Raw genomic sequence first — 19,509 nt, 5'->3', positions numbered from 1 at the left:
ACATAGGAATTTTTTCTCATGTCCTTTGTTTAAATAGCAAATAGTATGTTTCACTGTATGAGAAGGGGAGAGTGAAGAAAAGAAAAATATATTGATAAGCTTGTCTACTCCCCTTAGGAATCTTTTCTTTAGAAAAAAGAAAATAGCCACCAGCTGGTTTAGGACACTATTCTAATCTTGCAAAGCATCTCTCTCTCTACCCGTGTCCACAGCATTTGGCTATAGCAAGCAATTCGATTGGTTGCTCTAACAATAGGCTAGTTTCTGAAGTGCATGCCCTGTGAAGCCTTTGTTTTCTGCCTCCGCTACTTACATGATTATAGTAAAGAGGTAAAGAACAGCTGAGACAATGTGAATAGAATCAGCTGTCTCCTAGAAAAATTAAGGGAGAGGACTAAGTAACAACACTAATTTAACAGACATACAACACATAAGCTATAAATATTGGGTTCCACTTTGAACAAAACCATTATTCTCCATTCGTTCAAGTTACTAAATCTTCTTACTCCGATACTAAAACTCATGAAAACATTCACTAAAATGAAAAAATTACTGTTAAAGAATTTAATACAAGTTTTTGATTAAAATCATACAATTTTTCATTCATATATAATTATTATACTATTAAACAATTTGTACAAATAAACAGGCTATTTATCAAATGTCAGAGTTTAACAAAAAAGCAAGGGTTAATACAATATTGTTAATTCATTATTGAAAGAAAAAGAAAAAAAACGAAATATATATTTGGCAATTATATAATGCAAAATACCTAGATATGAAAATATAAAATCGTTTCTCGTGGGAGGGCTATCAAACTCACCTATATTCCTCGGAAGGTGAATAAAACGGAGTCGGAGAGTCTTTAAAACAATCTGAGAAATACAATTATAAGGAAAGAAAAATTAAATTCTTAAAGCTAATTAATAAATCGTGAAGAAAACAAATTAATTCCCCCCAGTGTAGTTAAACCACACCAACTAAATAAGATATTAAATGCATTAAGATATTATAAACATTAACCATATAGACCCATGCACGCAGATGAAGTCAACACACAAACTACTTAGAATATTTTTCTTTTTACAAAGAAACTCTAGAAATAAATATATTGTCATTAAAAGACACTTTTATTAAATCGATAACGCTGAAAAAGAAAAATGTCTTTCTTATCATTGATCACAAAAATTTGAAAATGATATTTGCAATGTAAGAAGTTCGCAATTCAAAAATTGAATTCTTGATACCTGTCTCTCTTTAAAATCTTGGAAGAAATTAAACATTAAAATTACCTGATAATATTGGCCCACTATCCACGGTATTTAGCGATAAACGTCTTTTGGGAGTTGACCTGCAAACATAAATTAAACCATATTCACACTGTAAATAAATAATCAGTTCGAAAACGTCAAAATATTTATTTATCTATTTTGATCTGAATCGTTAGTGACATGGCAGAATCGTTAGCGCGACGGACAAAATGTTTAGCGGCAATTCTTCCGGCTCCTTACGTTCTGAGTTCAAATCCCACCCAGGTTAACTTTAACCGCATCCTTTCGGATGCCAATAAAATAACAGTGAGCACTGGGGTCGATTTAATCGACTGACTTCTTCCCCATACAACTGGCTTGCCTTGTATCGAAATGTAAAGGTAATGACCTTTCCAAACATATACTCCAACAATTAAATCCGCCTTAACAGAACAGTAAACCACCGAAGCGTGGTCACTTCTTGATATCGAAATCAGGAACAAATTTCAAGTATTGCTCAGTGACAACGCATAACCGGATACAAACTCCCATTGCTTAAAGGGCGTTATAACCGTTTCGGCAAGATCGTTCTTTCAATTTAAATTACATATGCTAGAGAAATAATTTTACTCGCAATTTACTAAGTCCCTACAGTGTTGTTTCAGTGAAAAAAAAAATGCCTTCAAAGTACCATGATTCATAAGATAAGAAAAACGTTTTTTTTTTTTAGCCATAATTTTTTTCAAATATTCTCCAAAATTTTCGGGTCCCCCCCCCTTTATTTCTTTTTCTTTTACAATTTTACCTCCTCCACTTTCATAAAAATATGGGACTTCGAAGGACAGATAGCCATTCCAAACATCTACCATTCATACTAACAACTATAACGTAATCAAAATCAGGACATTTAAAGAACCAGTTTAATTGTCCAATAAAATTTCAAGAACAGAATGACTTGTTAACAGCATCTCTTAAAAGGACAATGACCCCGAAAGAAAAGCATAGAGACTGGCGTTACTGGAGGCAAGGGTCTCTTGAATAAAATTTTAAAATCTGAAAGAATTTTCTTGTCTCAGTTGTCTGCGGTCATGCTGGGTTTTAGTCGAAGAAATCGACCCCAGAGCTTATTCCTTGTAAGCCTAGTACTTATTCTATCGCTCGCTTTTGCCAAACCGTTAAGTTACGGGGATCTATTCAATAGATCCAGCTACGGGGACATACATACACCAGCATCTGTTGTCAAGCTATGACAGGGGGACAGACAGACACACACATTTTTTAAATTCTCTTTTTATTTCTTTCTGCCGAAGAGCGTAAGCTGGAAACGTAAGACTCCATTTTTCCCGGGAGTTAAAAAACTAATACGCATGCGTTGCTACAAATGAAGGAATGCTACACACACACACACACATACATACGGCGGGCTTCTTTCAGTTTCCGTCTACCAAATCCATTCACAAGGCTTTGGTCAGCCACGCAAAGGGACTGAATCCGGAACAATGTGACTGGGAAGCAACCTTCTTACTACACAGCCACAATGTCTTCCAGTCCTTCAAATGAAAGACTTAACTGGCATTTAAGCTTTTATGAGCAAAAAATTTAATTAAAAAATACCTTTAACAAATTTTAGGAAATTTCAATAAATGTTAAACATATAATGTAGAGCAACCAGAAAGTTCATAGTTTTAAGTTCAAAATAGCCAAGTTTGCCTTCAACGAAATAGCCAAACCGATAACAATTTCATACATTTTGCCCCAACATTCTGAATTTCTAAAATTCAAAACATAGAAATCTGAAGACCGTTTTAAAAAGAAACTACAAAAAAGTTCCTCGGAGGTGGAGGAATACATTCGAAAACAAATGCGGAGGATTGGTTGTTATTTCTAGGGGGACCAACAGCCACATATAGGTTCCCTCGCAGGGATCGTATTTGGAATGCGGTGAATAGGGTGCGGTAATGGCGAGTTTTCAATTGCAGTACTTAGCAAATGTTTAATCTTTTACTTGTTTCAGTTATCTTTTACTGCAATCATACTGAAACACCTTGAAGGGTTTAAGTCAAATAAATCGACCCTGTACTTATTTTTTAAGTCCAATACTTATACTATCGCTCTCTTTTTGCCAAACAGCTAAGTTACGAGGACGTAATCAAGAGGTGGGGGAAACATTTACACAAAGTGCCGCACAGTGAAACTGAACAGGAAACCTCGTGGCTGTAAAACCATTTTCTTAACCACATAGCCATGTCTGCGCCTATTAATCATGAACAATTTAAGACTTATTTCTAAATCACTCAACTTCATTGTTCGACATTTTAACATTTCTAGCGCAAAAGGCGATGAGCTGGTTAGATCGTGAGTGAGCACACCAGACAAAAATGCTTAGCTGCTTCTCCAACATCAGGTTCTGGTCGAAATTCTACCGAGGTCGATGAAATAAGAACCAATTGAGCACAGGAGTTGATATAATCCTCTTGCCCCCTCCCTCAAAATTTCAGGCTTTGTGCCTAGACTTGAAAGGTTTATTTCTAGTCCAATTACTTTTCATTAGATATGTATTTACATTCCGCGACTCATTCTTACAAATAATTTGTCACAAAAGTTACACGTATTGCTCTTTATTGTTAGAATTTCAAAACAGATTACAATACTAGTTTGTCCTTTTTTAACAGTGCAACACAATAAAACATTTCAAAAGAAGAGCTGTATTTTAGGTCATTACCATAGCAAGTTCTGTTCAGAAAGATTCCTGCACGATGAAGTTGACAACAAAAAGGGTTTATTTTGAAAAATGTGAAATAAGGGTACAATGCGTGATTTTTAAACAGTATCATCAAATAAATGGTAATGTTAAAATAGATTTATAAGTATAATGCCCTGAAATGAGCCATTGGATGACCAAGGTGACGAATTTGAGTAGCAAGTTCTCCAACAGGAGACAAATTGTCATAAGGTTGAGAGATCACTGGAAAAGAGGATATCTTAAACAATTACACCTATACAGCTTCTAATTTACCATTCTCTTATCATTTATCTTGGAAATTGTGGTTAAAATAATTGCTCATTCAATGTAATGTTCTTTATGGATAAAGTTTCAAATCAAGAGATTCTAGTTCAAATATTAATTGGTGAGCAATTTCAAATTTGAGCCAGAGGAGTTACTCCATTGCTCAGATATCAATTGAAGCTTTACAGCAACTTTTTACCAATTTACGAACGTAGTCGACGTTTATGGCGCGAATTAGTTATTCAAACAGGTGACATAATTACAAGTGCATGTAAATAGAGGACAAAACTGGATATGTACAATTCGTCATCAGTTAAGAGCTGACTTGTTCAGTAGCATATATGCTCACAAGTCATGGTCCTGTATGAGAACACAATGACTTCATTTACGGATGGATGCTGAACAAAAATGAAAATCACAGTAAAATATAAAAAGTGTAAGACTGAAACTTAATCATGACTGGTTATGAACCCTAACGGATTTTTTTTTCTTTAAATCTTACGAGTAAGCCTTCCAATATAAAAAATATATATATATTTCCTCCCAAATTTGTCGTTTTTGAAGAACGGGTTTATCAAAATATTTTGTTTCCAAGCTGAGCAACAAAGAAAGTAATGTGATAAGTCGGTTATAGGAATCAGTACATTGTAATAGATGGGATATTTAAAAAAAAAAAAAAAGTAGTTTCAGCAAAAAAATAACTAGGAAATTAAAAAAATTTTGCGAATTACTTTTGACTAAAGAAATTCAATTTTTAATAAATTTTCATTTAGCATTAAGTCAAGAATAATAATACAGAACATGAGACAAGAGAATTTTAAAGCCCTGCTCAAAACAGAATCTTGAGAAAAATATTGCATCACTTAATGTAATCAACTTTGTTATGAAATATACCAAGGGTTTTTATATTGCAAAATAGATAACTTCAGAGTAATTAAATTTGAAATCAAAATATATAAATTCCTATGTTTAGAAAGTACTAAATTTAAAAACTAAGAACAAAAAGAGAGAAGGTTGAATTTTCTTATTTAATATTTTATGAAGTGATTATTAGGTAGCCAAGAAAGTAAAGCGCTCCAGTTAACTCAATGTATTTCAACATCTATGTTCCTCTCAGCCCCGAGTTCAAATCCTGCCGAGATCGACCTTTTTTTTTATTTTTAAGCGTCGATAAAGTAAAAATCGATCCAACTGACTTGAACCAGTTAATGAACTAATCAATTTTCAAACTTTGATAAGTTACATATATAGGCCAGGCGGGGATGGAGGGAGGGGTGACAATTTCAAATTTGAAACCCTAACATTGTTTGTCGTCATTACGAAAACAGAAAATTGGTGAGAGAGCAGAGTAAAGCAATCCTTTCCTGAAGAAATGGAGAGAGAGAGAGAGAAAACGAGGGAAAGAGTAAAGCAACCCCTTTTATCTAAGACTAAGGGCAGAACTAATTGAAACGTGATGAGTGTCAGTAGAGAGAGAGTGAGTGAGAGGAGTTGACACCGATTGGTTGACACCAAACAAACCAACAACTTTAAACTGATTGTCTTTAGGGAAATTAATTCACACATGCAACAATAATACATCAAACTAAACGTGCTGAGACACGTGAATATAATACTTTCCGTTTATGAATGTCCTCAAATTAATTTTACTCAAAATAAATATACAAAACGCAACTAAAAAAATAGAAAAAAACAACGCTAGAAAAAGTTTAGTGTCCAAAATTAAAAGATATATTAAACAACTAAATCATGTTAATTTATAAATTACTTTTGGTAATACATTAAGCATTAGACATAGAAGGAATAAAATAAAAAATTATTCGTCAATTCTAAATAATTTCGAAGTGTTTCATCAAGAGAGGCAGCAAAAAGAAAACAAAGCTAAACACCATATGATGAAGTTTAATTATAAAAAGAAAAATGATTTACCTGTCAGTTCGAAGTTCACTTAGGTTCATCGCCAGATTTGTAACAGGGGAATGCAAGTTTCCATTGTTTTCGCCTTTAGTTATCGACGAATTACAATCTAAAGCCATTATTTGTAACGATCTTCCAAAACTAGACATTTCAAGAGTTTAAACGATGGTGCTTAGCTGAAATTCGATATATTTACGATTATAACAAGCAAGAACTACTCAAAACTAGACTTTCTGGTAAATATCAACAGAAATTTCTAGTTAACGCTGTCCTCGTGTCTCTAAATCTCTCCAAGAGGGTTTAATACCGATTATCTCAACCACAAAGAAGTGTTTAGTAAATAGCTGTAGGCGTGATTAAATAATTTTAAAAAAAACTCATTCAACCTTATTTTTTTTTCTACAAACTAAGAGGCACAGGCGTTTTGTGGGGTTTTTTTTTGTTTGTTATAGGGTAAATAAATAAACGTTACAAATAGTTATTATCGCAGATGACGTGTAAATGTACATTCGTGGTTTTTAACGCCAATTCGGTGTGCTAAAAGAGCACTAGGGTGGCGACTGGCCTAAGACTATCTTGGTCAACTAACAAGGAATGCTAAGAAAACGTCGGCGCCACAATTTTCAAACATAAATTTATTCGAACCAATCAACAACCAGTATTTACACAGCTCCCCTGATTGCATATAGTTATACACACTTGAAAATTAAAATCTCTAGAAAAATATATTTTGTTCATTTACATCCGTCTTAATTGTGATTTCAATTCTAAATCTAGGCTTTATATAAAAAAATAATTAGATCTTTTATTTCGATTTTGAGTCCGAAGCGCATGCGCCATGTTTGGCGGGAACTTATCAGTTGATTGCCAGGCATACAAACACTAACATGGACTCTTTATCGGATGCCACTTCCATTCATAATGTATCTTTTACTGATAATAGAATGACCACTCCGCGCAGGAACAAGTTCGTATTATCACATCAGTTTTTTTTTATCGTATATTTCTTGTTGCTTGCGAAACTGAAATCTAAACTGCTCTGCTGTAATTTATTTCACTCACTTGACAATCATTCATCAGGCCTTACCGTTTATATTATTCTATTTTAGCGGCATGCTACCAAAGCTTTTCACCACATTTTTCTTCTTCAGATTTATTAATTTCACATTTTTATTTATTTTACACATTAAGACCAATGCTTATTGATTTAGATTTAATTAAAAATAAGATTTCCAGTACGAATTGGAATTCTTCTGAACCTCGATCGCTTCGAATTAAGCTAGCAAACTTGTTTCCCTACAAGTGGATGCAATGATCGGATCCAGGTTCTTTGTACATGATCCTTTATAGTTTCCTTTTCTTGTGTATTAACTGCTAACTCTGAAGTCTACCGATTATCGATATCGCGCCATCTTAATATTCTCCCCTCCTTTTTAAATCTATTTCAACATTGTTTGTTTTTCTTCATCTGGCGCTCTTTGCTGATCGAATGAAATTCTACAACGTAACGTTATTTGTTTCAGGACCGATGGCATATATTTAGGCGGTTATTTATCAAACCACGAAGAATCTTCAATTCGGGGTTTTTATAATTACAAACAAACATTTTATTTTATTTTAGAAAAGAAAATAATGACAAATAAAAAATTTTTTTTTTAAAGCGCAGAGGATTCGTTAAACAATATTAAGAAATCTGTTTCCTCGAGAACAATATCGAAGAAAAGTTTATGAATCAATTGAGACAAAAAAAAAATTGGGTTTTTTTTTCGCGGGATAATGTTATAAGCGATCTTTCAAACATTAATCAAAGGTCACACGTATGAAAGGGATCAACCAATAATTGTGTGGAAGCTCGATTAATATATTATCCCGAATTTTAGTATCTCCTTCCACTTGTGGATTTTAAAAAGTTTTTATTTTTCAGGTTATAGAAGCATTCTCAATGATGTCATTATTTTTTTACTATAGGATGGTCTCGCGGCGTAGCGCAATTAATTCTGAGAAAGAATCGATTCCAGGACTAGAATTTTCTCGACCATGGAATTTGACCTTAGCGTAGAGTACCGCAAGGTACTTTATCTAACGCTCTGCCAAACGGTTCAACTTAATGAATTTACTTGAAGGGCAGACTTTCTGAGGCCTTAAAATATTTCTTCCGGCTCTTCAAATCCCGCCAAACTCAACCCTGCCTTTCATCCCTGCGGCATCGATAAAATAAAATACTTATGCTATGAACAATAAGCTATTTGACAGCGATGGGTTCGCAAAATCTGCGTTCAAATTCAGTCAAGGGTCGTCACTAAATTTGACCCTTCCAAGATCAATATCATGAATACATAAGTTAATCTAGTCATCTGCACACATCGTCTAAATTTGACTAAGTTTCTTATTTTATTGTCATAAAAACGATTCCGGAATAAATTACAAAGCCCAAGCAGTAACTGCGAAATGTACTTAGGATTTTGTTAACTTAGTTTGTGTGTATGTGCTGCTGCGAGAACATATGTTTTATAAGATTTTACTTTTTTTTAAGAAATTTCAATTACTGCTATAAAGAATAACACAGGTTCAGACGTGGACATCCAGTTTAATGGGGTTTTTTTCCCTATACGTACATATGGTTTAAATGAAAGAAACATGCATCCATATATATATAGTGATCATTTTGCGTCCGATTTTCGTGGGTAGCATGTTTGACGGGCCCTCACAGTATGCGCTCGTGTTTTAATATCACTTGATCCTCTCCCAGATAGATGCATCTCGCTCGTTCGTTCCATTGCATATATAGTAAGTGATATATCAACTGGATGTTCACAATTGGAATGCCTGTTGAGACTTTTTTAATGCACCGTGTATATACAAAATACGTAGCAGTTTCGATTTTGCATATTCTGGATGATTTCAACGTGGAAAATTAAAATGGGAAGCAACTCGAATTTGAAATCTTCAGGCGGTTTGGATAGTTTGAAGAATAACTGATTGGAAAATAAAAAGCTTATGTTTATAAACTGTCAGTGTTTGTGGAAAGGAATTTAGAAATTACAATAAGATAAAGTTCTGAAAAATTCCATTGTATCCCTTCTTGCATTTGTAATGAATATATATTCATCACCATCCACCGGTTTGAGAGTCGGTGTTTCGGTCCAGACATAATCGTCAAGGGGAGAGAAATAAACATTATATTGAATCAACATATTTTGTTATCATTTAGCACCAGGCTGACGTTAATTGAAAGTTGTGACCATCCCATCTTTTTACGGGTATTTAGAACTATATTATTGAATGTGTGATCTGAGAGTATAGTAGGCGAAGAGGTAAAATAATGTTTCGAGCATCTATGTTGCTAGTATTGCGCTTGTTCGGGATTTAGCTTCGCGTTTCCGAATTCAGGGTCGATAAATGGGTACCACTTCGATGTCGGAATACTTTTTGATCGGGTGTGACCATTTTATAGAATTGGTCTTGTTGAATAGCAGATATTTTCCGTCACTTGTGCTCTAATTAATTAATGTATGGATATTGCTCATTTTACTTTACATCTCCTGTAGGAATGAAGTATGAAAACATTTTTACTTCAAGAATATAAAAGAATCTGATTAGATATTGTAGTTATCTTGTCACAGAATATTTTGTTATATTCAATTAACCAAGTTAATATCTTACTTGTCTGAATTTTCCCCCACAGCTCTTGTTTCACCTGGTAACTTTTCTTCATTGTTTCAGAGATGATCGAAGACAAATGAGTGAGAATTCCAGTCCATTACGTAGTCCACTCAGAAGAGACGAGGTCTGTGGAGGACATAACTCAAGGTCTGTTTTGCTTTTTGTTTCTTACATTAAATGCCCAGTTTCCAAGCTGGCCTGAATCGGACAGTTTGACAGGATTTGGCATGGTCTCTGCTGCTGTGTGTTTGCTTTGTTTTGTTTTTTTTCCCTATTCCACCAGCATTAATGAGATTGCCAAGCAACTTGCAAGAATATAAAAGGAACAGTAAAAAACAAAAACCTCACAACTAACTGGTGGGAGTATTTGAAGAGGAGGTGGTTTTATATCAGGTGAAGAAAGCCAAAGTATCATAGTTGGACAAGCACACGTGTCTTCGTAGAGGAAATACATGGCTATCCAACATAATATAAAGACAGGTGGTAAGTAGCTGGGAAGAAGATAAAGATGGTAGTGATGGAGTGCCAGAGAAGATTTTCAATGTACAAGAAGGTAACCATAAGAGAGGGTATCATCATCATCTTTGAACATCTGCTTTCTATGCTGGGTTGTGTAATAATATCAAATCCTGCTAAGTTGAAATTATTCTTCATATCTTCAGGTAAAGGAACCACATTGGCTGCCCCTATCTTATCACTCAGCCTTCTAGGAATATTGGCTTCCCTCAATACAATACTGCACAAAAGTGAAGCATAGACTATTACCAGTTTTTAGTACCCTATTGAAGCTTTTTCGTATGCTCTATTGATATTGTTGGGTAGGGAATGAAAGTAAAAATATTTTTGCTGAAGTAATTGACTTTCACTACCTGCCTTTTGATGCATAGAAAGGTACCTAGAGAAAGCAGAAGGAAGTAGTTAAATGTTTCAAGGTTGGAAGTGGTTATAGGCTGAGGAAGTCAAATATATTTGATACTAGACCAACTCAGAAAGAAATTTATAGAGTTGAGTGAGTTAGTTAGTTTGCTATGGGGAGCGAAAGAATATTGGGAGGTATTCTCACATTAGTAACAAAACTATGTATATTCTGCATATTCAGCAACATATAATATACAGTGAAGCAGCTAAGCTAGAAAAATGCTGTTGCTTATTTATAGGTAAAAAATAAATGCTACCTGTTGGCCTTGCTCAGCTGTAGTGTAATACGTCTATGGTTACTAGGTCTGTACACATTAACAGTTATATATTTCTGAATTTTAGTGATCCTGCCTATGATCTCACAAAGGTTCTTCTACCTGTCATTGTGTGAGTGTCACCACTGCTTCCCATGGGTTGACACCCAGAGTAAGTAGCTGTCATGGGTTCTGCTTTGCCAAAGTGTAAGTGTTTGGTTCAGGGCAGCTTGTTTCCATATTCACTGCCTGTATGAAGGAATCATTCCACTATCCTCTACCAGGGGTTTTCCAGGTTAGAGTTCTTTCTCCTAATCCTATCATCATTCATTTAATGCCTGTTTTTGATACCGGCATAGGTTGGGGGGTTTGAAAGGATCTGATGAGTTGCAGAGCTGCATCAAGCTCCAATAACAGCTTTGCTATGGTTCCTACAGCTGGTTGCTCAATACCCATCTCCATGCAAATGGTACAATGAACCTTGCAGAAAATGTCTTCAGCAAAGTGGGGAAATCCATGAAAGATGGGTGAATGTTATGTCTTGCATTATTTATGCTATATGTATGCAAGGGGCAGGGTCACCATATCTAATTGGGTGTTTATCTGATTTAGCAATTCTATGCAAACTTGTAAATATTAATAATGTTTGCCCATGAAGGGTATTGGTGCAGGTGCAACTCCTGACCTTGCCAGCATGGAAAACTGATGTTGAATGATGGTTACAATTCTAGTTTTAGCATTAGCTACTTTTTAAGAGCCAGCTTGTATTATGTCGTAGAAATATTAACATGGTGTGTTGGATCTACTCAGAAAAAACATGGTTACTTCATGGCCTTAGTAGCAAGGGGGAGAGAAATTTGAGGCCTTGTCCAAATTTTTGCAACTTTGCACTCTGTTAAATGAAACCAAAGGCTGCATATTATATTTCCCACTTGGTGTACTCAGCCATTATGTTTGATGATTGAGTTACATATTTTTATTTCATCTTTTCCTCTTGCTCATTTTTATTTGTTCCTTCATATATTGAGATTTTTGCATTGGTCTTTGTATTAATTTTAAACCTTTTGTATTTTACAGAGATAATAATCAAAAGTTTCATCAACGACGTTATCGCTATAAGCCCCATGAATTTCCTCCTCTTCCAACTACTCCAGAATGGTGAGAAATTTTATTTTATTTTCTCTGTATTTTAAATGCATTTGTGTCTGAGCAACTAAAGTGGGTTCAACTGGGCTACTAAATGAAATCCCAAGCAGTAACATAAGGTTTGGTGCATTATTTCCTCAGTTTCAGTCAAATAACTTAAATAGAGAATCTAGCTGTGTAATATTTGTACCAAATGTCCAGCGATAGTATCCTGTCTCTTGCAGGACCATTGAACAATAAGTAGTATAGAAAAATATTATACATATGCATTCTGTGGATTGCTGAATGAAGAATCTTGTAATGTCAGTGCAGGTTCCATTTCTGAAATAGCATTTGGAAGGGTATCCAGCTGTAAAAACCTTACCAAAACTGACCTTCCCTGCTGAGTGGTTGGTGTTAAGAAGGGCATCCAGCTGTAAAAATCCTGCCAAAACAGTTGCAGAAGTCTGGTGCATGCTTATGTTGTAAGCATATTCTTTTTCTGGGGGTGCCTTGTCCAGAATGTAGGACATAAAGTGATCGTGCCCTCCCACAATTGTCTGTTCTTTGTTTTCTGTAATAGTTCCACTCCCTGCTGTTTAATTCCTTTTTCTTCAAACCAGTTCCTCAAGCTTCACATCCACATCATCCTTCTCTTTCCTCTATTCTTTTCCCTTCAGTCTTCCTGGCCGTCGCTAAATATTTCCAGGCCCTCACATAACCATGTCTCTTCTCTCAAGAAGCAGTTTCCGATATATCTTTCTATTGTCTTTTACTTCTTCCAGTCATGACTGTGGTCGTGCTGGGCCACTCACTGCCTTAGAATAAATAATAGAATAAATTGACCCTTGTACTTATTCTATTATTTCTCTTTTGCCAAACTGTTAAGTCCCAGGGGACATAAGCACCAACATTGGTTGTCAGGCAGTTGTGGGTGACAGACACACACATGCATGATGGGCTTCCACACAGTTTCCATCTGCCAAGTTTATTCACAAGACATTAGCTGTGTAGTGAAGCTGACCCTGAAGCCACATGGTTGCAAAATGAGCTTCAAAGCTTTGTGGCTGCTTCAAAATCCACACATAGTGTACATTGCTGTTACTTTCATTTCCTTGCAGGACTCCTCCAGCTCAGGCGACTACAGGTGTTGAGTGGTCCAAGAGAGCCACTCCTAAATCTGAGGTTGACTTGACATGCGAACTACAAGATTACGAATGTCGGGCCAAGCAAGAACATAAAAACTTAAAAAGGTAATAAATTACTGCCTTTGTTGTTTCGTTTATATTGCCCTGTAGAGTGGTTTGTTCTAAGAATACTGATGTTTACTCATTTACTTTTGCTTATTCACCAGGTATTGCCGTAAACTTGAATTGAATCAGAGAGGAAGAAAGAATACAGAGTAAGTGGTTTCTTTTTTTAATCATTAAGTTGTTGAGATTTTAAATCTGTGGAGATATGAGAGGATTATAAGGGAGCTATATGCATGGGTCAGATAGGATTTAGCAAAGCGGATTTACTACAGCTGGATGTTTTTCTTGTCACTAACTCTCGCCTGCTTCCAGATATGGTAATATTTTCCCACAGCTAGGCATCTTTTGTTCATAGGGGACTACAAATGAATAACTTCACTTGTGTGACAGTGTCACTCATTTACATCATGTGATATTATAGCATAGGTACACATATAAAGAGAGAGGTTTATATGGTGGGTGCCTTTTACTTTCTGACTATTGAATCCTCTCAAGGATTTTGTAGGCCGTGGACACTCGTGATGCTGCACAGTGAGACTGATCCCAGGATCGTGTGGTTGGGAAGCAAGGTTTCCAAGGAGTTTTTTAACAAGCAAAAAGTGGGAGTTGCATTATATTTGAGATACAGTTACGGGTAGTGCCCCAGCATGGCTGCAATCTAATGACTGCAACATGTAAAAGAATGAGTGTATACATCTGAACATAAATTAGTATGTAGAATAGAAGGATGCAAAAGAAAACCTACATTTTACATTTCCATGTTGTATGTTGCAACATAATGTATGAGAAGGCAATTGCCATCATTATCATTTAATGTCCATGTTCCATGCTGGCATGGGTTGGATGGTTTGAGAAAGTCCAATAGGTCCAAGAATAGCATTGTGCTGTCTGCTTTGGCATGATTTTTTAATGTTGGATGGCCTTTTTAACACCAACTGCTTTACAGTGGGTACTGGGTGTTTTTTTTGTTCCTCTAGCACTGGTGAGTGCAGTTGCCTTGCACCTCATGAAACTACAAACCTTGAGAGGTGGGGTGCTTTATGCTAGGATATAAGAGGGTGGAAGCTAAGCAGGTTCTTAATGGCTGCTCTCATTTAGAAGAGTGGGGGTAGGAATAATCAGTAGGAGCTGCAAAGAGAAGATATTTATATTGGATGTTTTCAAACCACTCGTCGGGAATTGGGGGTCGTGAATATGATGTGGGTGGGGGTCCATTTTAATTGTTTAAACTGACTGTACCTGGCCAAAATAATCTACCTGTTTTATCTTCAAACTGGCCATATCCAACCTCACAATAACCCTAAAGTATCATTGTAGAAATAAACAAACAATCGCATTGAAATCTCAAAGTTACAAGGTGATACATAGCAAGTTCAAATCGTAAATGAATAAACATTACTATTGACACAAATCTGAATGCCAAAGAGATAACGTACCTGATATGCTTAGCCCCAAGTCAGCTCTGTGGGAGCAGAGTTAACCCTTTAGCATTCGGGTAATGTTGGAAAATGTAATGCTTATCATTGTTTTGAATTAATCATGTTTTACCTTCTGGTTTTGAGATTGCAGTGATGTGAGAGGCTGGATCTGGTCAGTTTGAACATTACACAGGTAGATTATAATTAAAGATTTATATATAGATAAATTGTTCTAACATCCACTTTCTCATGCTCGCATGGGTCAGAGGGCATTTGTGGAAGCAGGTAAGGTAATATTTCCCAGTAGCCAGGCATGTTTTCACTGAAGATTGAAAATAAAAGGTTCTGCTCGTACGACAGTGACAGCTTGGAAAACAGGCGTTAGACAGTAATGATGATGATGATATTAGCCACGAAGAAGTGTTAATCCTTTAGCATTTAAGCCAGCCATATCTGGGCTACGCATGCTACCTGTTTTATTTTCTAACCATCTAGATCCAGCCTACCACACTACCCTTCAGTGCCATTCCGGAAATATACTATCATCATCGTTTAACGTCCGCTTTCCATGCTAGCATGGGCTGGACGGTTTGACTGTTCATAGGAAATATTAACTTGCTTGGAAACAGGTGAGGGCTGGGGACAGTGAATGTAACTGGCTGTTAAAAATATACCTCGACAAATTCCGTCTGACCCATGCCGGCATGAAAAGGAGGATGTATGATAATGATGGTGAAATGCTGGCACAGCTTTGGAAAGCGTCTTTTTGGTCTTGATACTAGAGATATAGGGGACTAACAAAAGATTTTTCTGTACCTCATGTTTTCCATACTGGTATCATTGGATGGTTTAACAAGATCTGGTGAGCTTCAGGGCTGTGTCAGACTTCAATGTCTGCTTTGGCATGGTTTCTACAACTGGACGCTTTTCCTAATTAATGCCAACCACTCTGCCGAGTGTACTGTGTGCTCTTTTCTTGACACTGGCCCTAGTAAGGTTGCCAAATAACTTGCTGATGAAAGAAGAGGTAGAAGGTGAATGCCCCCCTCGGCTTTGTATGTGGTGGGTGGGTATTTGAGAGGGCAGGATTATACCAGATTTCAAGAGGTGTCTTACTATAGAGGAGATGCATAGCTATCAGGAATGTGATATAAGGGTGGATGGGAGTAGCTGGAAAGAAACTAGAGATGGTGGTGAGATCTGGAATAAATTCATTCTCACTTCCAGTGTTTTTGCTAAACTTGGTATCCTCATCATTTTTAACTTCCATTTTCCATGTTGGCATTGATTGGATGGTTTGAAAGGACCTGGCCGGGTCAAGTCCTATAGTCTCTTATCTTAGTTTCTGAAGCTGGATGCCCTTCCTAACGCCAACCACTCCGAGAGTGTAGTGGGTGCTTTTACGTGCCACCGGCACGAGGGCCAGTCACACGGTACTGGCAACGGCCACGCTCAAAATGGTGTCTTTTATGTGCCACCTGCACTGGCAACGACCTTGCTCGAATTTTATAGACATTTGCTATGTCTATTGGAAATAGATTAGTGTAGCTACAGTCAGTGAATGTGATGCGAGTATTAATTTAGTTCAGGTGTAGAACATTATAAAGATGATGTGTGGGCTGGAGGAATGTCTCCTCTCCACCCCACCCTCCTAATTTAGACGGCACCAATTTCAAATCATGAAATGTGAGGAAAGGTTCCGCATGCATGTGTTTATCTTGTGAGGTCATGTTATCACGAATGGCATATAAGATTCATGGCCCTAGAAACCATATCAGATGCTAACCGACCATCCAACCCATACCGGTATGGGACATGGATGTTATTTGACAATGATGATTTATAATTATAGGCAGTGTTTAGTGGATGGGTTGGTAATTAAGGACTTTGAGTTGCAAGCTGTTAAAACAATTAAATTTTTCAGATGTTGATGATTAGTAGCAATGCTAATGATAGAACTCTTAGGAATTCTGGTTGGGTTTTGATATTATTTGGAGCTCTTATAGTCTGTCTTATTTTTATCAGTATTATTATTAGTAGTAGTAGTAGTACAGCATTGTGCTAAGCAGAATTGTTATGTCACTGGACAAAATGCTCAGCAGCATTTTTTTCTGCTTTATGTTCTGTGCTCAAACTCCACCAAACTTTGCTTTTCGTTATTTCGGGGTCAATAAAATAGGTACCAGTTATGCATTTGAGTCAATGTAATCAACCAGCTTTCTCCTCCAAAATTTTGGGTCTTGTGCTTATAGTAGAAAGAATTATTATTATTACCTTCACCTTAGAGAAGGTGGAGGTATTGTTTTCAGTTGTGTTTGTTTATCTGTGGACAAGATATCTCGGGAACCGCTGGATGGATTTGGATGAAAATTTCAGGGATGATTGGCACAAATTGATTAGATTTGGGGATTGATCTGGTACCGGACAAGGATTCTGGAATATTTTCCCTGTTTTTTTACTTAATTTTTGAGAGCAGTCAGGTTCATTTTTAGTATTCTTGTTTGTGAGAGCAGTCAAGTTTATTTCGGATATTCGCATTTTAAAAATCGTTGAGAGGGCATTGGTGTTGCCTTGGCAGAGGTTTGTGCTCTTGTTGTTGTTGGTGGTGGTGGTAAGAATTATCATTTTTATTTTTAGCAAACCGACTGAAATTGAAAGTGATCCAAACATTCTGATGAGGAGACAGAAGGACATTGATTATGGCATGAACACAATTGGTTACGACAATTACATTAAAGTGATTCCAAGGTAATATTTTCATTTCGCTTAAGCATAATTCTTTGTTCTCAAATTTTACAGATTTATTTTCTTAGGATTATTCACAAATGCTGTGTAAAACATGTAATATTTCATCAAGGGTGGGTGCTCATCTTCTCTTTATTCTTTGCAGGCATAAACGGAAAAAGACTCATCCCAAAACTCCTAATAAGTACCAGAAATGTAGTCGCAGGTCATGGGATGGACAGATGAGGAATTGGCGTATTGCACTCCATCAATTTGATAACATTACTAGTTCAACACGGTAGGTACTCTAAATTTGGTACATAACTAAATTCTTAACTATTTTGTGACCAAACCATGCAGTGTTGTTTGTTTTCACCTAAAAGCAAAATCTTACAGGTACCTCCTCCCCCTTTCATTTTGACTTAATAGTTTACTGCTGAAGCAAGTTGTATGATATCTTTCAACCCTTGAGCATTTAATCTGATCAGATCTGGCCTCTCAAACCCACTCCACAATGTCATTCTAAAAATAAACAGCAGCAGATCAATGTCTTGTGGGTGGATTTGCTAGTTAGAGACCGAAAGTAGCTCGTGTGTGTATTTGTGTCTTTGTCTATATTTGTCCCCCACTACCATTGCTTAGCAACCAGTGTTGGTGTGTTTACATCCCTTTAACTTAGTGCTTCAGCAAAAGAGACTGATAGAATGAGTCCTGGAGTTAATGTCTTTGACTGACGGTAATCTGAATGCTGAAGGGTTCACTGATGAGGATATTGAATGGAAATGCCAATTGCAGTGTGGAAAGTGTTTACAAGCCATTTACAAACACAAGAACCGTTAGATTCACTTCAACATTTAAATTTAATTTGCCAAATATTTTCATTGCTTTGAGACTGCTGACAAAATTCTGTGCTGCAGCATGGAATTTTGTCGGTGATGAGGTCGCAGTCTCAAAGTGACAAATATTTTGGCAAATTAAATTTAAATGTTGAAGTGAATCTAACGCTTCTTGTGTTTGTAAATGGCTTGTAAACACTTTCCGTGCTGCAATTGTTTTTGTTTCTGCACATGATCTCGTATCAGGTCACTTGCTATGCAAGTACATCTCTGTAACTGAAAATAAATTTTATCTTTAGAATTTTGTTAAATGTTCTTTTGTTCCTTTTCAGAAGCGACTCAGTTACATCTGATAATTCATCTGAAATTTCCAACAGTGCTGTCAGTGAAGAAGTTATTGAAGAAGAGGATATCAGTTTTGATATTGATATTGACCTTGCCCTTGAGTCACCTCCATTGTCTCCATCCAAGGATAGCCTGGCTTCACCATTGGAAGAGACAGTAATGCTTACAGATCCATCTTCAGAGAATCATGTTCCTCGTGCGGTTCTAAGTGCCACTGATAACATCGAATAGTATATTGTTTTGAGCAGCATAAAAGAGTTTTCCATCATATAAAACGATTTAGTTAAACTTCCTTCCTCATATAATATAATATATTTAATATTATATATAAAGCACAGACGACATTTTAACTTAACTTGATTCTCACTTATTCATTCATGTGTGTGTGTTTGTAAATTTGTGTGAGTTGATGGCTTTTAAAAGAAAAAGGCCTATCCATAGCTATTCTATCCGGAAAGCTGATGTGTCCCCTAAAATTTTAATCTTCATTATTTTCCATTCTATTTTATATTTAATGTATCATTGATTTTAATTGTAAATAAATTGAATTTGATTAAAAAGTTTTCTCTCCTTACAGTCTACAGAAATTTTAGTGAGTGAGGTGATTGGTTTGTTATTTCGTTCATTGGTCTTGGTTATTCAACCAAAACTGTTGACTCTATTGACATTGCAATCACAAAAGGTAATATCGAGTTGGGTGTAGTTTGAATTTAGTGTGTGACTAAATAATGACATTTCATCTAACAATCTATCTTTTGTGCCTGGCCTTCTGTTGGTGAGTGATGAATTATGTTCAATG

General features: G+C 36.1%; 2 protein-coding genes across 4 annotated transcripts in view; one reads left to right on the top strand and one right to left on the bottom strand.

The window, feature by feature from the left end:
* The window catches only part of LOC106880873 (M-phase inducer phosphatase 1), a 24,909-nt gene extending 18,060 nt beyond the window's left edge, over window positions 1-6,849 (bottom strand). Inside the window, exons 1-3 of one of the 2 annotated variants that reach the window (XM_014931027.2) lie at window positions 6,187-6,849; window positions 1,293-1,351; window positions 824-875 (exon numbers count right to left, since the gene is read on the bottom strand). In XM_014931027.2, coding sequence (XP_014786513.1) covers window positions 824-875; window positions 1,293-1,351; window positions 6,187-6,323 — 248 coding nt within the window. In that variant the 5' untranslated portion in view covers window positions 6,324-6,849. The remainder of the gene's footprint in view (window positions 1-823; window positions 876-1,292; window positions 1,352-6,186) is intronic. The other variant, XM_014931025.2, reaches the window with a different exon arrangement.
* A 151-nt stretch (window positions 6,850-7,000) lies between these two features.
* Window positions 7,001-19,270, top strand: LOC106880874 (histone RNA hairpin-binding protein). Of its 2 annotated transcripts, none has more exons than XM_014931028.2 (8): window positions 7,001-7,141; window positions 9,898-9,984; window positions 12,087-12,167; window positions 13,256-13,387; window positions 13,489-13,536; window positions 17,443-17,553; window positions 17,696-17,827; window positions 18,698-19,270. In XM_014931028.2, the coding sequence occupies exons 1-8, from the start codon at window positions 7,062-7,064 to the stop codon at window positions 18,939-18,941; spliced, it is 915 nt and encodes a 304-aa protein (XP_014786514.1). In that variant the 5' UTR covers window positions 7,001-7,061; the 3' UTR covers window positions 18,942-19,270. The 2 variants fall into 2 exon arrangements, with proteins under 2 accessions (XP_014786514.1, XP_014786515.1); XM_014931029.2 differs by lacking the exon at window positions 7,001-7,141 and adding an exon at window positions 9,327-9,434.
* The last annotated feature ends 239 nt before the right edge of the window (window positions 19,271-19,509 follow it).

This window comes from Octopus bimaculoides, chromosome 8 (genome assembly GCF_001194135.2).
Source record: "Octopus bimaculoides isolate UCB-OBI-ISO-001 chromosome 8, ASM119413v2, whole genome shotgun sequence".
NCBI lineage: Eukaryota > Metazoa > Mollusca > Cephalopoda > Octopoda > Octopodidae > Octopus > Octopus bimaculoides.
This window is presented reverse-complemented; position numbering and strand designations above follow the sequence as displayed.